A 17,553-nucleotide genomic window follows, 5' to 3' on the forward strand; every position below is an offset into this window, starting at 1 on the left:
CCTTAGTGTGGGTTACATAGTGTGCATCAAATAAATATGCCTGAGTGCTAACCCTCATTACCTGTAATTGTACCCTTTGGGCAGTAAGCTCTTGGCAGATGTCTTTACATTAAAATGAGGTCATGCTAGATTTGGGTCAATTTTACTCCAATGACTGGTATCCTTATAAGAAAAGAAAAATGAAGACACACACAGAACAAGATGTGATGATGAAGGCAATGATGGAGTGAGACACACCGACAAGCCAAGCCAGGCCAGGGACAGCTGACAGTCCCAGGAGTTAGAAAGAGCAAAGTCTCAATTCTTGAGGTACAGTGTGGCCCTGCCAACTGCTCGCTTCAGACTTCAAGAACCTCCAGAACTGTGAGACAGTAATTCCTCAGTGTGCTTAGACTAAGAGACCAATGCGGCATTGCTCATTTTAGCCAGCCTATATTGTATATATGCAGCATATTATCTACGCAACTGAATATGGACACAAGTTATTTTCATGTCTTGATTATTATGAATAATGGGGCATGTTGCTTAGTTTTGACATACTTGTGAGTTTTCTAGTTTTGTCGTTTTACCTGACTCTAGTTTCATGCCATTATGGTTGAAAAGCTGCTTGATGGTATTTCACTCATAAATTTATTAAGATTTGCTTTGTGTGCCAACATATAATCTATACTGGAGAATGTTCTGTGTCCGTGTGAGAAGAATGTGTTTTCTGTTGCTGTTGGATGCAATGTTGTAAATCCGTCTGCTGAATGTCCTTGAAGTCCGATGTTTCCATATTGATGTTGTGTCTGAATACTCAATCCATTATGGAAAACACAGTGCTGAAGTCCTGCTGTATACTTATATAGGTGCTTTTATGTGGGGGGGGGGGGCGGTAAATATTTATACAAGTTCTATCCTTTGGTGGAGTTTACTCCTTTATTTTTGCAGTTTTCTTCTTAGCAAAAGCAGCTTATATTTATTTCAAAAAACTGTAAACGTTTACTATATATCTATAAAAGAAAATGATTTTAAAAATAAGTGATGCATATGTATCCAAATATGACCAAATCAACACAACAATTCAATGCACAATAAGAGTATTGTGTAACTCATGGAACAAAAAGCAAGACACAACTAAATGTTTTGTCAATACTAATGCTACACACATTTACAAACCTACAGCTGTAATGCAACACAAACAAATCCTAAGTACATGGGATAGCTACCTTTCTCCTACATTAAAGGAGTGAATGTCTTCTATGTAGTAAATAGACATATAATGTATAAAAACTTTAGTCACATGTAATGTAATCTAAAATGTGGGACCCAAGTGGAATGTAAGGTTAGCTTATGGAAAGATACACATTTCAGAAATAACTCAACTTGAAATAAATCTGCTATATTGACACAGTGATCCATAAAAAATCCATCATTGCAAATGTATACAAAGAACTGCCCAGAAATATCAGAAATCTTACTGAGAGGTATTATGGTACCCTGCCTGAAATAAAAAATAACTTGCTTGATGTGTTTATAAGCGTAGATAACAATGAAAAGTAAATAACATGTGAGTGAAAAAAATTGCAAGGTATAATAGCATGATGTTTCAAAAGTGAATAATCTGGGAAAGATATATTAGCCTGTACAGGTTGGTTTTGATGAACTCTTGGCTGCTTTTGCAGTAAATTACCAAGATTTTCATTGCAACAGTATTTTCCCCACACTTCAAAATCTGGAAGCATTAGTCTTTCCAACATTGTCATTTAGCGTTCTTTTTTTTTTTTCCCCAACCCTCTAAACAGAGCAATCGGTTTTTGAATATCAAGTTGCCATTCGAGGAGTCATAAGATACAGATGTTCAGAAACATTACACAAACTACAACTCAGGCACCTGCACAAAAACCACCAACACTTATGGAAAAGGTGTTTCGTTTCAATGTGGTCAGTACGTGAGTTAAAGAACCACACTATTACTGTCCACCAAAAACAAAATGGGGGCAAACTTTATTGTCATTCTGCCAAACAGCACATTAACTAAAAACCCTGCACAAACTGACCTGTTTGTTTAATACTGACCTTTGCCGTGTCTTATTATAGTCCTTGCACTCAATTCTATTTTGTCTGAAGCATAGCTACCCCATTTCTTTTGGTTTCTGATTGCATGCAATATTGTTTTGAATATCTGCACTTTCAGGCTGAGTGTGTTGTGAGTCTTGTGAAGGCAGCATAGCATTGGGTCTTGGATTTCTTTCCATTCAGCCAATCTCTATCTTTTGATTGGGGAATTTAGCCCCATTATATTTAAAGGAAGTATTGATCTAGGCATGGACTTACTGTTGTCATTCTTTTCATGGTTTTCTGGCTACTTTAGAATTCTTGCTCCCTTTCTTATCCATTTACTTTTTACTTTGTGGTTTGATGATTTTCAAGAATAGTAAACCTTTATTCTTCTCCCTTTATCTTTTGGGTATCGATTGCCAGTTGGGCTCGGTGGTTACCATGAGGATTCAGAAGACATGACAGTCTATTTTAAGTTATATACACCTTAGATTTGCCTACTGAAATTCCTTCAGGCCTGAGGTGATTCTTCAAAAATGTGAATGTAGAATCCTAGCCATTTTAGGAAGGTTTTGCTATTCTCTTTCTGATATCTGTGAATGTTTTTTTTTCCTTTCAATCACATCAGTTGATATTCTGTACTTGTAACTATTGCTATGATAAGCCGCATTACGTTTTTGAGTGGACTGACCCTCTTTTCCTTAAAGACCATTTACTACAACATTTTATTTGTAATACACACGTTTAGTTGAAATAAATGGACAATGGTGTCCTGAACACCTCTTTCATGATAATTATAGCAAGGTTAGAAGCACAGAAAGTATCTCCATTTAGATTGTATTCAACTCTTCTTCACATTCCATGGAAAATTACATACATATGAGTCCAACCTAAAGAAGAAGGGAACTCATATCATCGATGTAGCAACACTCAGGCACATACTTTCACACACCCAGTAGGAATAAATGAATTTTCTGAAGTGATTTGAGAATAAGAAGTATATTAAGGTTTACTAGTCACAAATCTTAAATGAGGTTAATGTAAAAACATTGAGATTATACCTATGCAAAACCCCATCCCTTTTATCATTTAAAGCATAATAGCGTATACATTATCTAAATGTTTAACTTTGTATTATTCCTTCTAATGAGTGTTTTGATGTAATGTCTGAATACACTGACTTATTGCTTTCTGCTGTGAATCCTGTAACACTTGTTGACATGTTATGTTCAGTTAAATATATTTTTAAATACTTCTTTCAACTTACATTCTTTTTTTTTAACTGGATAGAAAAAATTTTATTTATTTTTTTCAATATATGAAATTTATTGTCAAGTTGGTTTCCATACAACACCCAGTGCTCATCCCAAAAGGTGCCCTCCTCACTATCCATCAGCCACCCTCTCCTCCCTCCCACCCCCCATCAACCCTCAGTTTGTTCTCAGTTTTTACGAGTCTCTTATGCTTTGGCTCTCTCCCACTCTAACCTCTTTTTTTTTTCCTTCCCCTCCCCCATGGGTTTCTGTTAAGTTTCTCAGGATCCACCTAAGAGTGAAAACATATGGTATCTGTCTTTCTCTGTATGGCTTATTTCACTTAGCATCACATTCTCCAGTTCCATCCACGTTGCTACAAAGGGCCATATGTCATTCTTTCTCATTGCCATGTAGTACTCCATTGTGTATATAAACCACAGTTTCTTTATCCATTCATCAGTTGATGGACATTTAGGCTCTTTCCATAATTTGGCTATTGTTGAGAGTGCTGCTATAAACATTGGGGCACAAGTGCCCCTATGCATTAGTACTCCTGTATCCCTTGGATAAATTCCTAGCAGTGCTATTGCTGGGTCATAGGGTAGGTCTATTTTTAATTTTCTGAGGAACCTCCACACTGCTTTCCAGAGCGGCTGCACCAATTTGCATTCCCACCAACAGTGCAAGAGGGTTCCCATTTCTCCGCATCCTCGCCAGCATCTATAGTCTCCTGATTTGTTCATTTTGGCCACTCTGACTGGCGTGAGGTGATATCTGAGTGTAGTTTTGATTTGTATTTCCCTGATGAGGAGCGACGTTGAGCATCTTTTCATGTGCCTGTTGGCCATCCGGATGTCTTCTTTAGAGAAGTGTCTATTCATGTTTTCTGCCCATTTCTTCACCGGGTTCTTTGTTTTTCGGGTGTGGAGTTTGGGGAGTTCTTTATAGATTTTGGATACTAGCCCTTTGTCCGATATGTCATTTGCAAATATCTTTTACCATTCTGTTGGTTGCCTTTTAGTTTTGTTGGTTGTTTCCTTTGCTGTGCAGAAGCTTTTTATCTTCATAAGGTCCCAGTAGTTCATTTTTGCTTTTAATTCCCTTGTCTTTGGGGATGTGTCGAGTAAGAAATTGCTACGACTGAGGTCAGAGAGGTCTTTTCCTGCTTTCTCCTCTAGGGTGTTGATAGTTTCCTGTCTCACATTCAGGTCCTTTATCCATTTTGAGTATTTTTGTGAATGGTGTGGGAAAGTTGTCTAGTTTCAATCTTCTGCATGTTGCTGTCCAGTTCTCCCAGCACCATTTGTTAAAGAGACTGTCTTTTTTCCATTGGATGTTCTTTCCTGCTTTGTCAAAGATGAGTTGGCCATACGTTTGTGGGTCTAGTTCTGGGGTTTCCATTCTATTCCATTGGTCTATGTGTCTGTTTTTGTGCCAATACCATGCTGTCTTGATGATGACAGCTTTGTAGTAGAGGCTAAAGTCTGGGATTGTGATGCCTCCTGCTTTGGTCTTCTTCTTCAAAATTCCTTTGGCTATTCGGGGCCTTTTGTGGTTCCATATGAATTTTAGGATTGCTTGTTCTAGTTTCGAGAAGAATGCTGGTGCAATTTTGATTGGGATTGCATTGAATGTGTAGATAGCTTTGGGTAGTATTGACATTTTGACAATATATATTCTTCCAATCCATGAGCACAGAATGTTTTTCCATTTCTTTATATCTTCTTCAATGCAAATTACGTTAGTTTTGGTACTCTCTGCTGTTTTCCAAATGGTATATTTATGAAGAAGGGTTTTCTTCATTCATTGGGTTTGTATGGTTTGAACTCACATTCATTTGAAGGTATTGAATAAGGATTGAATTCCAGATGAAAGCTTTCTCATTCTCTTTACATTTTAGAGATTTCCTCTGATATGAGAGCTATGATTTTGAATAAGGTAGGACTTCCACCTAGGGGTTTGCCACATTCATCACATTTGCAATGTTCTTCCTATGTATGAACCATGTGATAGTGACTAAGGCTTGAGCCATGTGAAACGTTTCACCACATTCTCTACAACTATAAGGGTTCTCTCAAGTATGAATTTGGTGGTGTGGAATGAAGATTGAGCACCATTAAAGGGCTTCCAAGATTCTTTCTATGTGGAAAATCATTTCTATAACACATTCTTTGACAAGAAATCAGGGATCAGCATTGGTTAAAGTCTTGCCACATTGTTTACTTGTGTATCGTTAATCTTCCATGTGGAGTCTGTGATGTGGAGTAGCATTGAACAGTCCTTAAAAGTTCTCTTAGAGTCTTTGGGCGCCTGGGTGGCTCAGTCAGTGAGGCATCCAACTTTACCTCAGGTCATGATATCGCGACTTGTGGGTTGGAACTCTGCTTCAGGCTCAGAACTATCTGGTCCAACAGCTCAGACCCTGGAACCTACTTTTGATACTGTGTGTCTCTTTCTCTGCACCCTCCTACTCATTCTGTCTAAGAAAAAAAAAATTTAATAAAATAAGTTCTCTCACAGTCTTAAACTCTGTCTTAAACGTTTGCTCCAAGATGGTTTGTGTGGTATTGAATAAAGGGTGAATGGTGATTAAAGCCTTTTGCACACTCGTTACATTGGTAAGGTTCTCAAGTGTGAATTTTGTCATGTCGAGTAAGTTTTGAGTGTTTGGCAAAGGCCTTGCCACATGTCTTACATTGTTAAGGTTTCTGTCCAGTATGAATTCTGTGATGATCAGTAAGGTTTGACTGCAACCTAAAGGCCTTGCCACATTCTTGACATTGGTAAGGTTTCTCTCCAATATGGATTCCGTGATGCTGAATAATGCTAGAACAGAAATTAAGAGTTTTGCTGCATTTGTTACATTGGTAAGGTTTCTGTCTGGTATGAATTCTGTGATGTCGAGTAAGGATTGAGTACTCACTAAAGGCCTTGCCACATTCTTGACATTTGTATGGTTTCTCTCTGGCATGAATTCTCTCATGTCGAGTAAGCTATGAATACACCTTAAAGGCCTTGCCACATTTGACATGTGTAAGGTTTCTCTCCAGTATGAGTTCTGTGATGTTTACTAAGGTGTGAGTGCTGGATAAAGTCTTTGTCACATTCTTGATATTGGTAAGGTTTCTCACCAGTGTGGATTCTGTGATGCCGAGTCAGGGTTGAGTATTCACTAAAGGCCTTGCCACAGTCTTGACATTTGTGAGATTTCTCTCCAGTGTCGATTCTGTGATGTTGACTAAGGGATGATTGCTAGCTAAAGGCCTTGCCACATTCTTGACATTTGTGAGGTTTCTCTCCAGTGTGGATTCTGTGATGTTGACTAAGGGATGTTTGCTGGCTAAAGGCCTTGCTGCATTCTTGACATTTGTAAGGTTTCTGTGCAGTATGGATTTGCCTGTGTGCATGGAGTGATGACCCATCCTTAATGGTTTGACCACCTTCTTCACATTTGTCAATTTTTTTGCAGTATGCATTTGCTGATGTTGAGATAGTGTCGAGTGCCTGTCAAAGGTTTTGCCACATTCCTTGCAAATGTACCTTTTCTCTCCAGTACCACTTGTCTTATAGGTATTTAGGCTTAATGATTGTTAAACATGTTCCCAGATTCAGTATATGTGTATGGGTTTCCACCCCCATGAATCCTCTGATGATCAGCAATACTGGAGGACTGCTTCAGAGCTTTCCCACATTCATCATATTTAGAAATATTTTCTCCCCTCTGCGTACTCTTACTCTTGGTACATTTGGAGTTTGGATAAAAGACTTGCTCATCTTTATTAGATTCAAAATGGTTTTCTTGCAGAGGAGTCCTCAGACGTTTGCTAACATGGGAGCCCTGTTTAGACTGTGTCTCAGATTCACTGTATTGAGCCAGTGTATCTCCACTGAAAATGCTCTGGTAATGTTGCAGGGTCACCTCCTCTGTGAAGCACCTCCCAAATTGAGACGTCCTAGGCCTTTTATCTTCATTTTTGAATCTCTGAGTTTTAGAACTATTTGACTGAAAGGCCAATCCAATCCCACTTTCACAACGGTTCAAAGCATTGTTTTCAGCGTGGATGAGGTAACTTTCCAAATGTTCCAATTTTTCATTGTACAAATATGTATGTTTGCATATTTGAATGGAACTTCTGCTTACAGGTGCACAGTGCTTTGCACAAATAGTGGATGTAAAAAGGGCGGTTTTCCAAGAAGTTTTATGTCCTTGGCCACCTGCGGCTGTGAAGTTCTTGTTATGGGCGGTCGTCTCAATTGGACCACGTCCTTCATGAAACTTCTGATGTGCTTCATTCTTTCTACCACTGTCCCAGTTTATCATTAAGTGTAAATTCTCAAGGGCATGATGTTTCCATGTACCCAGTGACACATTTTGGGAAGAGGCTTCTATGCATGGCTTTGGCAGGAAGCTCTGGCTGCCATGTGAAGATATAGCTGAAAGATAGCAAATAACAAAAAAAGGAACATCATTCCAATTACCACTCTCACATGAATGTACTGACAACTTCTAATATACAACCTTCAAATCAGTCAGAGAATGTCAGGAAGATGGTTGAGAAGGATTCATCGGGAATTCACTCTTCCTTGACACAGAAACTTACACACAACGTGAAAACGTAGCCTAATAGATCATTCTGTAGTTGTTTAATGGTGTAGCACAAATCATATTCCTGTGTCACAAAGAATCAGGAAATTACCCTATGAGCCAAAATTTAGAAGGACATTTAACTCAAAAGTCAAACAGAAATTATGCAAATACGATATAGCCAAAGTAGGAATAAAACAACAGGACGAGTTTGTTTTCAGAAATAACCCAAAAATTTCACAGATCTATAACGCCATCAAGTAAGGATGAAAAATTGAAGTTCACCTAAAATCTGAAGTGAAGAAATAAAACAAGACACAGTGCAAGTGATATCATAGAAATAAAAGTAATTATAATTGGGAAAAAGGATAATAACATGCTAACAAATATGTATCCAAAAAAAAAAAAAAACAAAACTACCTATTTCAAAAAAAGGTATAACCTACCTGACATCATCATGGAGAAAAGAACATAATGAAAGGGGAGCCTGGGTGGCTTAGTCGGTTGAGTGTCCAACTGTTGATTTTGACTCAGGTCATGATCTTAGGGTCATGTGATGGACCCCAATATCAGGCTCCGCCCTAAGCATGAAGCCTGCTTAAGATTCTCTCTCTCTCTCCCACTACCTTCTCCCCCACTCACTGACTCTCTCACATTCAAAAAAAAAAGAAAAAGAAAAAGAATAAAGTCAACTGATTTACAACCACTAAGTATATTAAAACTGTAATAAATAAACCGCCAACAAGGAAGTCCTGTGCCACATGAATTCACAGGATCATTTATAGACACACATGACAAAGTACTAGAAATCTCCCCAAACATTTCCAGGGAGGGAAGAGAAGGGAGATTATGAAACCACTTGATCATATGAGCATTAACAGGCTATCAAAGCCAAAGGAAGATGCGACAAGTATACAAGAATATGAATTACTACCTGTGGGGAATATTCATGCAAAGTCCACCATAAAACTAAGCAAATAGGGGAGCCTGGGTACCTAAGTCAGTTAAGCACCCAACTCTTGACTTCAGCTCATGTCATGATCTCAGTCGGGAGATCAGACCCCATGTCTAGCTCATTGCAGACTGTGAAACCTGCTTGGGATCCTCTTTCCTCCTCACTCTCTACCCCTCCCATTCTCCTCTTCCTCTTTCTCCTTCTCAAAAAAACAAAAACCAAACTGAATCAAAAGCACATTTTACCATTTTACAACATAATCCACTGGGAATTCTTCCTGAAATTCAAGGGTGTTTCACCATATGGCAAACTATCGAGTTGGGACTGCACATTAGAGACTAAAGATCACAAAGAGAGGATAATCTCAATTGATACAGAACAGGAAGTGAGCATATTGGACACCATTTCACGATTAAAGATACTCAATAAAGGAGAAATCAAAGGAAACTTACTCAACCTAATAAAGATCATGTATGTGTGAAAAGCTGAAATCTAACAAAATCAATGAGAAGACCAAAAGCTCCTCCTATAGGATCAGAAACAAGGTAAGGAAGCGACTCTCCCACTTTCATTCCACACAGTACTGGGACTCTTCACAACAATTAGGCAAGAAAAAATACATAAAAGGGGACCAAATTGGGGGCGCTTGGTTGGCTCAGTCGGTTAATTGTCTGACTCTTGGCTTTCAAGTGGCTCCTGATCTGACACTTTGTGAGTCTGAGCCCCTTGGACTTCTCTGCATTCAAAGACTATCCTTGAGGGGCGCCTGGGTGGCGCAGTCGGTTAAGCATCCGACTTCAGCCAGGTCACGATCTCGCGGTCCGTGAGTTCGAGCCCCGCATCAGGCTCTGGGCTGATGGCTCAGAGCCTGGAGCCTGTTTCCGATTCTGTGTCTCCCTCTCTCTCTGCCCCTCCCCCGTTCATGCTCTGTCTCTCTCTGTCCCAAAAATAAATAAACGTTGAAAAAAAAAAAAAGACTATCCTTGAACATGCCTTGGAGTGCTGTTCCAGTGGTCACAAACTCCTTTAGTTTCTGTTTGACTGGAAATCGCTTTTCTCCCCTTTAGTCTGGATGATAGTCTTCCTGGATACAGTATTCCTAGCTTCATATTTTCCCCATTCAGCATTTTGAATCTACCTTGTCCCCCCATCAGGCTTGCCAAGTTTCTGTTGAGAAATCTTGAGCTGCTCTTATGGTTTGTTCATGTAGGTGAAATACTTCTTCCACGTTGCTGCTTTTAAGATTTTGTCATTCTCATGATCGTTTGCAAACTTGATTCCAAGATGTCTTGGTGCTGGCCTCCTTTTGGTGATTTCAATGGAGTTCTGTGCCTCCTGAGTCTGTAGGTCTGTTTCCTTCAACTGATTAGGGATGCCTTCTGCTATTATTCCCTGAAATAACTTCTCTAACCCCCTTTCTCGTCGTCTTCTGTGACCCCTGTGATATAAATGTTATCACTTTTGATGGAGCCCCTGATTTCCTAAGTCTGTTACATGTTGCCTAAGTCTCCTCTCTCTGTCTGTCTGTCTGTCTCACTCTCTCCACCTTAAGCTTCACTATTTTCCATTATTTTGTTTTCAAGGTCACTAATTTGCTGCTCTAATTCCCCCAACCTGCTGTTCATTGAATCAATGTGTTTCTCATCTCATTTATTGCATTCTGCATCTCTCATCCTTTGTTGAGCTTCTTGTCTCTGTGTTAAGAGTCTCACTGCTGTTGTCTTTTCACAAGCCCAGTGAGTATCCATAATGTAGTTCCTTCAGTTTACTATTGAGAATGTTACTGACAAAGGTTTCACTTAGAACTCTGGCTGTGGCCATAACTTGTTCTTTCATTATGGATAAAATCTTCCATCTTGGCATTTTGTCTAAGTCTCTGGCACCCTCTGTATGTTAAAACATCCAGTTATGTCTCCTGCTCTATCGTTCTGGCCAGTGGTCTGCTGAGGCTCTCCTTCCAGGGTTTGGACCCTGTCCTCAATGGATTGAGTTTTAACTAGTTATGCTGTGGGCTGCTTGTGAGATGAGACCTGACATCACCTCCACCAGAACTGAGGCCCTACAGAACTGCGTGGTCACATGAGGTGTGGGGAACAGCTTAAGCAAATCTCTTGGGGAGGGGACAGCCTTGCTGGGATTGAGTCAGGCTTGACTGAGAAGGGAAGTCCCACCAGAGAATAGGGGCTTGGGGCTTGTTGTAAGCAAGGCAGACAGCCAGCGTCCCCGCTGTGCCCTTTCTCTCAGGGTGCTCTGTGTTCCTGCTGAGGAGAATGGGAAGAAAATGGAACAAGCCAGCTCATTTGTTCCCATCATGCACCTCATTGAAGGGCCACTAGGATATCAAATAATCTCACTCATGTGTGCCCCAGGTGCTCTTCACATTGCTGTTTCCATGCTGTCTACCCTCAGGTTGTGGGCCTACCTTCTGTTCAGGAGCAGTGCAGAGCCCTCTAGGATCTTTCCCAGCCAAGCTTGCTGATCTTGAAAACTCGAGGCTTGAAGCCACACTGCTTGCAAGAACACAAAAAATGCAGGCCTTCTCATTTTCCAAGACAATGACACTAGGGAAATATTCTCCTTGTGCATTCTTCTTTGGGCTCCACTCTCCTACCCTTCTCCACAACCACTGCTCCCTGCTTTCAGCAGCACTATAATCTGTTGCTCCCCCAGCCAAATCTCTGTACTTCCTACAATCTTCGATGTGCCTCTTCTCTCTCATTAGCTGAGTAGTTCCTCTGTCAGTCTTAAGGTTGCTTTTTGGGATACTTAGGATAGCTTGGTGGTTATCTACATGTGTGTGGGTGGGATGTGATGAGGGTAGGCTACTCCTAGTCTGTGACGATACTATTTTCTTTTTCTCTGAAGAATCCCTATTTTTTTTTATTTTAAATTATTTTATTGGAGAAAGAGAGTTTGTGCAACTAGGGAGAGGGGCACAAGGAGGCAGAGACTCTCAGGCAAGCTCCATGTGGTGTGGAGTCTGAGGCAGGGCTTGATCCCATGATCTTGGGATCATGACCTGAGCCAAAATCAACAGTCAGACACTTCACCAACGGAGTCACCCAGGTGCCCCTGAAGAATCCTCATTTTGAAAAACTTATTAAAACTCACACAAATTATACAAAATTGGAGATTACAAACCCAACACACAAAAATTCATGCTTTATACACAACAAAGAACAATTCCCCCAAAGATATAATTACAGTTACATTATCGTCACAAAGAATAAACTGCTTAAGACTTAAAATAATGCTAGAGGTCAAAACTAGTGAAATGAAAACTATAAAATATTGTGAAGAATTGAAAGAAGTAAGTGAAAACACATCCATGTTCTTACATTGGAATACATCAAATTATCCAACTGTCAGTATACTCTAAATGATCTACTGATTTCTTCCGACCTCCATCAAATTCCCAATGACATTTTTGGCAGAAAGATCACAACCAAATGGAACATTCACATGGATACTGCAGGATAATATATAACCACAATAATCTTGAAACATAAAGAGTACTCTGGTGGCACCACACTTCCTGATTTGCAGCATACTAGAAAATCATTTATCAAAATAATATACTACAGAAGAAAACAGAGGCATACAATAATGAAAAAGTGATGGTGACCTACACTTGCACCTCAATGTCAATGTGTATGAAAACAAACAGAGCATCTTCTTAAAACTCACATTTTGATTTGGATTTTTAGGTGGGGCCTGAGCTTCTACATTTCTCACAAGCCTGAAACTCATGCCAACATCTTCACTTCAAGAGCCACATTTCTATATTCCAAGAAAAAAAAAAAAAGAAGAAATCACAGAGGACTTTGAACTTGAAGAATAATGAGGAAATTACTACTCCTCATATCATGAACAGAAACAACCATTCTCCTTGAACACTTACTACACAGTACAGACCATTCTAACAGTTTTGCATAAATTCACCCACCAATCCCAGTAACTTATAAGAAAAATAGTATTGTTTTTCATCTTTCAAAAGAATATGTGGCACAATTGCAGTAATAGTATAGTATGTGTTTTTATCCAGATTATCTGACTTAATTCACCTAAGAGAAACACACCAACCATTATACAGAGATCATCCTATAAGAAGGTTCACAGAAAGTTTCAATATGACAATGGTAATGCAAATATGATAAAACCACAAAACTGAGTAACATAAAGCAAAAAGTGAGGATACCACATAAAATACGAATATTACAAATTGAATACAAAAGAATAAAAGTGATAGAATAAAATGTTTACTCTCCTTAAAACTAAGAAATGTTTTCAATGACATAAAGCTTATATATCTATTGGTGGAGAAGGGTTTGGTGACTTGCTAACACCAAAACATACACACTCACAAATAGAAATAGGTATTGTTTTTGAGTCTTTTATAGCATTGAAAGTCTAGGTCTCAATTCTCTTTTCTGCTGGATTACATTTTACAATTTGAAGGCATTTGAACATATATGATGCATATTTTCTTTTTCTGGAGCAACAGAAAAGAGATAGGGAAGAGTATATATGGAACACAAGGGCAGAATAAAATGGAAATTTACAGGACTGAGCCGATTCACAATCTCTACTTCAAACAGCAATTCCTACAGCACACATAGGAGAAATCCTTCATTCCAAAGCAGACAACAAACAAAGTGAAATGAAGGAGGAAGCTTCCAGAATAAATGAGATGATTATGCACATCTTCCTGTAAAGATACTTAATGATAACAGAGAAAATATATCCACCTTCTAGTGGAGGGATCCAGCATAGAGCACACAGGAAATAAGGAACCTGTAATGGGTCACATTGGGATCAAGTGCCTAACATTCTTCAAAGGACACATATGACAGCTGTGAAATAAACGTCCAGAACAAATATGTAATCAGTGTCTACATGCCAACATGAAAATATCCATTTTATTCAAATATCAAGCCAATAAAGCTTGGCAAACAATTCAAATGATCATCTTAGAGAGACTCCTGGAGGAAGAAGAGGGAACACGTAACTAAATGATATCAGGAAAACTGCAGGACCAACAGGTCAACCCAAATGATCTACCTCATACCTCACGAGGTGCATGCCATGTCAGAATTTCGATCTAATGAATCAGAAATGAATCTCATGAAGAACCCTCAGAAACTGAAAACGTTTATGACAAAGACACAGGAATTTGCTATTATACAAGAAAAAAAGTTGAAAATGATGAAGTTACTAAGAAATAATGTAACCATTGAGACTTCATTACAGGCTGTGAGTTCTAAGTTCTCAATGTTCTAGTTCCCCGGTGGCATTAATGTTGGTAGGAATGTGAGAATACACATAGACTAGTTCACCATTGAGGAATGGAACACATAGAGTGGAAATTTCTTATCGTTCATAAGAAAAATGAACTTCTGAAGTGAAACAGAGGATGAGATTTTCTCATTTTAGAAAGTGCTTTTTTATCTGATGAAAGTACTCAATCTCAGTGTTGTACGATGAAGATGAAAGCCTCAGTGGGGCGCCTGGCTGGCTCAGTTGGTTGAGCATCCGACTTCAGCTCAGGTCATGATCTCATGATCTGTGAGTTTGAACCCCACGTCAGGCTCTGTGGTGACAGCTCAGAGCCTGGAGCCTGCTTCTGATTCTGTGCCCCTCTCTCTCTGTCCCTCCCCCATAATGGCTCTGTCTCCCTCTCTCTCTCACTCAAAAATAAATTAACATAAAAATTTTTTATATCCATAATTTTTAATTCAGTTGTTTGTTCATGTAAATAACAGACAGTTACTGCAGTTTCTATCTACTCAGATGGAATATATATGTTCTATTTAACACCTGAGTGCTCTCCTAACTATTATGCTCTGTGAAAGACAGAATGAATACTGGAGCTAAACATTCCACGTGTAAATAATTACTTCAAAAATTATAACAATCCTCCAGTTCTATAATGAATTTTTAAATGCATCCTTCTTTAGGATGTCTTTTTCATGACATGTCTTTTTCAGAAACTCATAAAAAAAATCAGTAATTTATTTTCTTATCAATAATGAAAATTGTTTTATAGTAGCAGATTAGCTTACAAAAGAAGTTTAATATACTGTGACTTGCTGAACAAAAGACACACACGTTTTATTTTTCTTTGGTAATATGAGTATTAAGTATTAGTTTAACATAATTGCAAAGGAAACAAATTATATTCATTTTTAACTTTTTTGAACATACATTATTTGGAAAATAACAATTGTTACGTGTGAAATAAATTGGAACAATATTTAATAAAATGCACATTTATATTTTAAAATTAATAAGGACTTAATTTGGTGTAAAATTTGAAAATAAAACAGATTGTAGTTCAGAACAATTTGCCACAGGAAGTTTCATGATTAAATGTAAAAAAATTAACATGTCCTTTGTCTAAAACACACAATGAAAGAGAAAATGTATAAAACAAAACAAATGCATAAAAACATTTATAGGTAAGTGATATAGAAAATAAACTCTATAATTTGAAAAGTCATCGCATATACCAGGCATCACAGTAGAATTCACAAATGCTAGAAGTCGTTTCAATAAAGGAAAGAAAACCAATTAGTTTTTCCTTGACAAAGTCCCAGTAAGTATACGGACTTCACACTTTCTGAGGCTTTCGTTGATCCCCTACCACACTCCTTCTTTTTATTCTGTGTTTCCACTCCTTTCAAAAAACAAGAAATCAATGAGGAAACATGCACCAAGCATTACAGCTTTCATTTTCACATCAAGGTCTAAAGGGAACTGGATACCAAAGTAATCAGCATCTGTAAATGCCTCTCTCACAAAACCAGTCCACTGCTTGGAAATCTTGCCGACTATAGTTTCTTCATCAAGAGATTTAATCTCAAAATCAACATCTGCACAAGAGCTGCACACAACACATGGACCAATAATTTTTAGTACATCCTCTCTCCTCTCATTTTGAATTGTAAACCTTGGCAGGCATGGATGCCAGGTCTGAGTAACATAACCTAAAGGTACACCAGGAGGAGCATGGACTTCAATCTTCTGAAGGCAGCAAGGGCAACAACAGCTGTCACACCTTAGTGGTATCTCCAGAGTTATAACTTCTTGGCCCATATTATCAATAATCCTTATGGTAAAAGGCCGAGAAGCCCCACAGCAATTCCAGGTACAGCAGTCTGTATCCTCTACTGCAAAGTAAATCTTCTGTCCAAAGCTGTTCTTAATTTCATATTTGTTATTAGTTTCAAAACCTGTTATGACTTCCAGAAGCTCAATTTGCTGATGAACCAGTATCTGATCTATCTGACTTAAATATTCCAATCTGGGTGGACAGCCTGATGGAGGTGGTGGTGCTGGCATCCAGGGTACCCCTGCAGGTCCACCTGGCTGATTATACACAGGCTGGTGTTGGACAGGAAACCTTACTGGGCCAGCACCTGAATAACCAGCTGGTGGAATTGAGTAGCCAGCCTGGGGGCCAGGATAGTCAGCCTGGGGGGCAGGGTAGCCAACCTGGGGGCCAGGGTAGCCAGTATGTCCTGGAAGTCCTTGGAGTGTTGCTGAAGGATATTGAGGGGGATAGTCAGATGGTAAATTCATTCCTGGGTGAGGAGCATTCCGTTGTCTGTTTTGCTTTTCCATGATTTATAGAGTTCTGGGGTTACAGGTGCTCCACGCTGCCGAGAACCCTAACATAAAAATTTAAAAAAAGAATTAAAGCCTCAGTAGCATTGGAAAGCATAAACCAGAAATCACATGATCCCTGTCCCCAGTGTTCCTGCGATTTGGGCACCAAACACAGTATGTCCACCACTACCCTGACACCCGTCTCACAGGAGGCAAAACAGAAATTGGCAATGGCTTAGGATAGAATATCTCAGAAATATGGAGAATTCCCCAGGCCCCTCAATGCAATGGAGAAGCTCTAAGACTTTGGAGACCCTCAAGCTCCAAGGGGGGTCTCTAGGCACTCACTGTGGAGATGATGGGCCATCACTGGAACTGAAGAAAGAATCCTTAGACAATGTAAGAGCATGATGTGTTGGATAGCTGATGTCCTGCCATGAGAGGGACAGACATAATACTAGGCTTCTTAAACTAATTCCCATTCAAGGAGAGCTACTCCAACCACATTTTAAGGTCTAGCTTCACCCTGTTTACATTTCACTTTTGTCATCCTTTTCATTCATGCCCAGCAACCTAGGGGTGAGGCTAGTCTTTCTCTTCACATCCCAGAGGTCGCTCTTTTGTTCTAAAAAAAAAATGACCAGGTCTGGATTTGACAGAATAAGACTTGGTTATCAGAAAAAAAAGGAATGTAACTATTTCTCAGATTCTATCTTTCAACCCAATATTGTGCTCAGTACACAAGAGAGGACATTGCAGAATTCTAGAAAATGATTTCCCAAATGCTGTGGCCCAACAGCCCCTTTAGTACACTCAAGAGGAATTTCCAGTGTTCACATCATGACCTCACTTCCAAGTATTACCACTACAGGAAGGAGTAGCAGTTGGGAGCATACGTGGGCAGTACCAATTTATGCCACTCAATGTTTACAATTACCACTCATCTATAGATGATGATGCTCTTACCTAACCTTAAAGAAGGGAATCTACAGCTGAAAAGGACACCTCATGAAGATATTTCTCTGTATCTACAAACCCCTACTTCTTTCCCTGACTGCCGGGATCTGAATCCCAGTCATGCAAAAAGGAAGTTTCCAAGAGACAGTCTT

The 17,553-nt window shown here is 39.1% G+C and overlaps 1 protein-coding gene across 1 annotated transcript; it reads right to left on the reverse strand.

Moving 5' to 3' along the window:
• Nucleotides 1-15,445: 15,445 nt before the first annotated feature.
• On the reverse strand, nt 15,446-16,501 carry LOC115502687 (phospholipid scramblase 1-like). The gene has a single exon (XM_032591524.1). It carries the CDS (start codon nt 16,457-16,459, stop codon nt 15,494-15,496), a length of 966 nt encoding a protein of 321 aa, XP_032447415.1. The 5' UTR covers nt 16,460-16,501; the 3' UTR covers nt 15,446-15,493.
• Nucleotides 16,502-17,553: the final 1,052 nt, after the last annotated feature.

Source organism: Lynx canadensis, chromosome E2 (assembly GCF_007474595.2).
Source record: "Lynx canadensis isolate LIC74 chromosome E2, mLynCan4.pri.v2, whole genome shotgun sequence".
In the NCBI taxonomy this organism is placed as follows: domain Eukaryota; kingdom Metazoa; phylum Chordata; class Mammalia; order Carnivora; family Felidae; genus Lynx; species Lynx canadensis.